At 43.4% G+C, this 5,020-nt stretch overlaps 1 protein-coding gene across 1 annotated transcript; it reads right to left on the reverse strand.

The window, feature by feature from the left end:
- Positions 1 to 777: 777 nt before the first annotated feature.
- Positions 778 to 5,020, reverse strand: LOC125528139 (protein FREE1-like; the record flags this gene model as incomplete). Its single annotated transcript, XM_048692646.1, is given in 10 exon segments — positions 778 to 1,196; positions 1,301 to 1,377; positions 1,473 to 1,506; positions 1,623 to 1,712; positions 2,328 to 2,438; positions 2,518 to 2,583; positions 3,407 to 3,550; positions 3,668 to 3,799; positions 3,887 to 3,973; positions 4,643 to 5,020. Coding segments are annotated over 10 exon segments (1,197 nt in total), but the record flags the coding sequence as incomplete, so codon positions are not given.

Genomic DNA, 5,020 nt, shown 5'->3' on the forward strand with positions numbered 1-5,020 from the left:
GGCGGGGCGGCCGGGGAGGGGGAGCCGCCGGGGCTGGGGGAGACAGGACAGGACCGGGGGGAGGAGTCTCGAGGCTTCCCTGCTTTTCCTTTCTCCGCTGCTTTCGCCTCGTGGGTTGGGTTCGAGCCTCGTCGCTTTTGGGTCACGCGAACGGGGTGGGCCGGGCCGCCGGGCCGAGATACGAGTGGACCCGTCTGGGCTTCAGCATTAACACATATTTTTGAATTCTCTGAAAAAACAGATTTAGGAAGTTTTACAGCTATTTCAGTGAAAGTTTAACAAATCACATAACCAAATACTTCTTTGTGTTTGTTTGCAAGTCGATGATTTCTGAAAAATCGTCGCAAATAAAATTTATATCTAGGCAGCATCTTGATTAGAAATGTGTGAAGACTAGTCTAGAAACTGCCTTGAAAGGCCCCCGAGATACGAGCGGGCCGGTCTGGGCTTCAACATCAAGAAGACTTTTATATCCCTGGGCTAGAACATATTTTGGATTTGCTGAAAAGAAAAACATATTCTGAATTCGCTTGAAAAACAGATTCACATTTTTTCTATATGAGACAGCTATTTCAGTGAAAGCTTAACAAATCACCTAACCAAATAGTACTTGTTTGTATCTGTTTAAAAGTCAATGATTTTTGAAACATCCTCGCAAATAAAACAATATGTTTATCTATAGCGCCTTGCTTAGAAGGAGAAGTGGTAAACAAAATGAGGACTAGTTTGGGAACTGCCTTAAAACACCACCGGGAAAACGAAAGGGAAGAGACCGACTGCGAGAAATCAAACCGCAACGCGTTACATTACATCACATCACATCACATGTCGTGAAACTTGAAGCTACACATATATATATATATATATATATATATTTGATAGTAACAAAAGGTAAAGAGAAGACGACGAAAATAGCAGGTGAAAGTTACTGGGCAAACAACATCTCTTATTCATCTCTTTCATCCTTGCTTCTCAACACAACTGTACTAAATTAGCTCGTATACAGACACGGACTAAAGGTCGCCATGCAGATGATGACTGGCTGGAGCAGCGGCCCCGATGAGTGCCATGATCTCGAGGGGGATCAAAGTGGAAGAGCTCTGAGCGACGGTCGGTGTTCAACGAGAGCTGACGAGGAAAGGGTGCTGGCACACACCGCATTCTATCGTCTCAGAGCCAGATGCTGGGACTTGTACCTATAGGAAAGGGTTGATCAAGTTGGGTCAGATGCCGTGTTTCGATGTCGACGCCGAGCAAATGGAAGTCATCCATTATGAAAAGGGATGTGACAGTGATGAACCTGGAGGTGCACTGTGCAGATGGGGCATGCGACCTCTCGCATTCGCTTGCCAGAAGATCCCTCTGAAGATCTTGAGCCTGACAAGGGAGAAACCAACACATTTATTTATAAACACAATAGTGAACACAGAAGAGCGCCGTCTGCAATGGAATAACCATATAAAGACACAAACCTGAAGATGATTTCTTATTTATATCCATTGCTTCCTGTATCAGATCACAGGTTGTGTTACGTCAGCATTTTATTTCAAATCCAGTCAGATACAGTGTGTTGTAGAAATATTGTAAGCTACAGAAATGAAATAAGAAGCCAAAAGGCACACCTGAAGTTTTTTGGCAAGATCCTCATGGCTGTGAACAACAGGTCGATTTGCCGCTTCCTTTGCACTGCTCAGTCTTCGAGAAACTTCAGCCTACAACGGAATAGAAAAAAACATGAAATTTGATATCATTCATAAAGAACTCGGAGATGATATAACCTCCCACCAGTAGCAATGCAATAAAGGATGTAAGAAAGAAGACTGCAAGAGAGGCTACTTCACAAAATGAGGGGGATGAACACTGAACATCAGTGCTCACGTTAAACATTGGTAGCTGCTTTTGTCCTTAAACATGACACTTTGAAAAAATTGTGGACGGTATCGGCTAAGAATATAGTCGCTACCTTCAGAGACAAGAAAAGGCACACCATCATTCCCCACAACATGCAGTAACAAGGAATCATAACTAAGATACAATTCCAATTTATATAAGCTTGATATTGTCCAGGTCTCTTGTGCTTTCAATGAGAAATGAAGCTCCAAGTCAAACAGCTAATAGCTATTTAATACTCCATTTCTCCGACTAGTATTTCCGGATGGAGGGAGTATTCAATATCTTAGCCTCAAAACTTACAAAGTTTAAGAACAGACTATTCCAAGTTATTTTATTGTCCATGCTCACTAAACACCACAGAACAACAAAAGGTGTACATAACACAAATCACAACTACGACTGCAATATAAGAGGATGAAACAAGAGAACATTACCATGCATCTGTCGCAAACTCGGACTGGTTGAGAATCAGCATCCGAAGTTAGAGGAGTCCTTCCTTGGGTGCACTTATCACAGAAAATATCACCACAGTTCCGGCAGTGATGCTGAATATACAGGTTAGCAACATTAAAAAATGGATGTCAAGTATACATCATCAACATCTCAATAGCAAAATGTTCTTACCCTGCGGTTGAAGGCACTGAAATCTCCCGCACAGGCTGTGCATTTATTGACCGCTTCATCTGGGACCTGACATTAAAATGCAGAAAACAAGATGATGCCATTAGAAAAAAAAATGAACGAATAAGAACAGGGAAAGAAGGGAAGCACACCCCAAAACACAACCATATACTGAGAGAGTAGCTAAGGATTTCATTTTCATCAGTGGGGCACAAGAGACAAAAATATAGGCAGACAGCAAGCCAGACAACAGTGCAGAGAACAAGCCAGAAAGCAACTGAACAACAACAGAAGCCTTACTGTGCGATACACAAGTGGAAAATACGTGCAGCCATGAACTATAGAACACAACTGGGAAGCCATAAATCAGTCAGCAAACAGGATATTGTTAAGACATACTCCCTCCGTCCAAAAATACTTGTCATCAAAATGGACAAAAAGGCATGTATCTAGAACTAAAATACATCTAGATACATCTCCTTTTATTCATTTTGATGACAAGTATTTCCGGACGGAGGGAGTACAATATTGGGTATGTGGAGTAAATATAAATTAAACATTAACTCTCAACCTTCTCCTAAATATCTTCCATGCATGTCTGATCATACTGCACTCTTTTTATCTGCTAAATTAGTTTCTGCCATAATAAGATGCTTAAAAATGGAGCAGAGTAAATGTTCAAACAGTTCATCAAGAGTTACTAACAGAAACTACACAATCTAGAGAAAAAACACTGCATGAGTCTGCCTAAGCAACTAATATCCAGACAAATAGCCAATGATTAAGTTAGATACCTATATAGTTGTTGGCTCTATAAAATTTCAAATTGGAAATAAGAAGGCACACTTGCAAGCGGGCCTTCATTTCAAACGGAGACAGAGAAAGAAATTACCCAGTGGTCTTTCTCCTCAGTCACAGGCTTCACCAAGTTCCTCCAATCAAGGAAATTCCTCCTCTTCTCATTTTGCTGTTCAGAAGGGCTCGCAGGATCAACAGCTGCTTTACTTCTCGAAACGCTGCTTGCCATCTCCTTGAACTGTGGTTAAAAAAAATCTAACTGTCAACATTTCTCCATAAACAATGGATGCTAACAGCTCAAAATTACAACAAACTGAAGGGTGAAATAAAAAGTATCATTAATTCAGATGCAAACCTGAACAGAGGCAGCTGTCACAGTGTCCAGAATGGTGTTGGTTGTATAGCTGCTTGACTTCAGCCGTATTCTTCTTGCTTCAAGATCAACCGAACTCTTGGACCAAAAGGCAAATACAGAAGAATCCAATACCTAGATACAGATGCTATAATATTTCGTAAAATAACTCACAAAGGAACAGAAGAAATAAAAGCTTTGCGACAAGAACTTGTGACTTACATCCCATCTCGTAACAGTTTCAAGGGGATATATCCTCAGTGTCCTACTAGTGTTGGGATCAAGCATCCGAATCCCATCCAAACCAACCTGCATGAGGTACAAAAAGATAAGCAGTGATTCTCGGTTGATTACTCTAGGCAATGGTGCAACCAAGTACAACAGCATAACAACCCTACTCTACTCCAGGGTGCAATGAAGTCAGATTTTTCAAGAAACTAAATGAAGCCTGATTACTAATCAACAAAATACCCATCCCATGGTTCCTTGTATTTCCTTGCAGTTGATTAGCCAAGAATTAACAGCTCCACTTGGCCTTTGTTCTGACCTAGACTTACATGCCAAATTGTTCATTTTTTTTCCATTCAAAAACTACCTAACAAATCACACGATCGCTTCAGTCTATGCAGATATTTCTCCAAAAAAACAGGTCCAAACAAAGCTCCTTGCATCAATTTGGTAAAATTAAATCATTCCAACCTTTTTCATCAAAGCATAAGTTTTGTTAGTTAGCAAGTTTATCTACTGCTCGTTATTTACCCATGCTGCAAATTTTCAGCTATGTCCTATACAAGCTTTAAGCAAACGATGCTACGCAAAAGAGCATTCCTAGCAAAAGCGTCTAAACTCCATGGACCTTGGTCCAAACTCCACACTATAGGATCATTTTCTGTCGAAACTAGCCACTGAGAAGTGAGAAGAGCTCTGCCTTGGCTACAACCATTTGTTCATCATGCCAATGCAGAGCAAACTACTTACCTGGCACAGCACATCCATGGGGCTACCGGCGCCCTCGGGCAGCAGCTTGACCCGGAACTTCTGCACCCCGCCCCTCACGTCCTCCGACGTCTCCGCCTTCGGCACGGCCCTCACCACCTTGGCGCTCGCCGCGCCGCCCCCACCCCCACCACCCCTGTCCTTCCCGGGACCAATCGACCTCCCGTAATCGTCGAACAGCGCCGCGTTCCCGGAGCCCTGCCTCGGCGCGGTGCCCCTGGCGCCGTAGGGCTCCGGCGCATCGCCGCCGCGGTACGCGTACGCGCCGTCGTCGGACCACCCGCCCGCCGCCGCGGCCGAGGGGTAGAGCTGGTCCTGCTGCCCGTACGAGCCGGATCCGTACCCGCCGTAGCTCCCCGC

This window comes from Triticum urartu, unplaced genomic scaffold (assembly GCF_003073215.2).
Source record: "Triticum urartu cultivar G1812 unplaced genomic scaffold, Tu2.1 TuUngrouped_contig_4663, whole genome shotgun sequence".
Classification (NCBI taxonomy): Eukaryota; Viridiplantae; Streptophyta; class Magnoliopsida; order Poales; family Poaceae; genus Triticum; species Triticum urartu.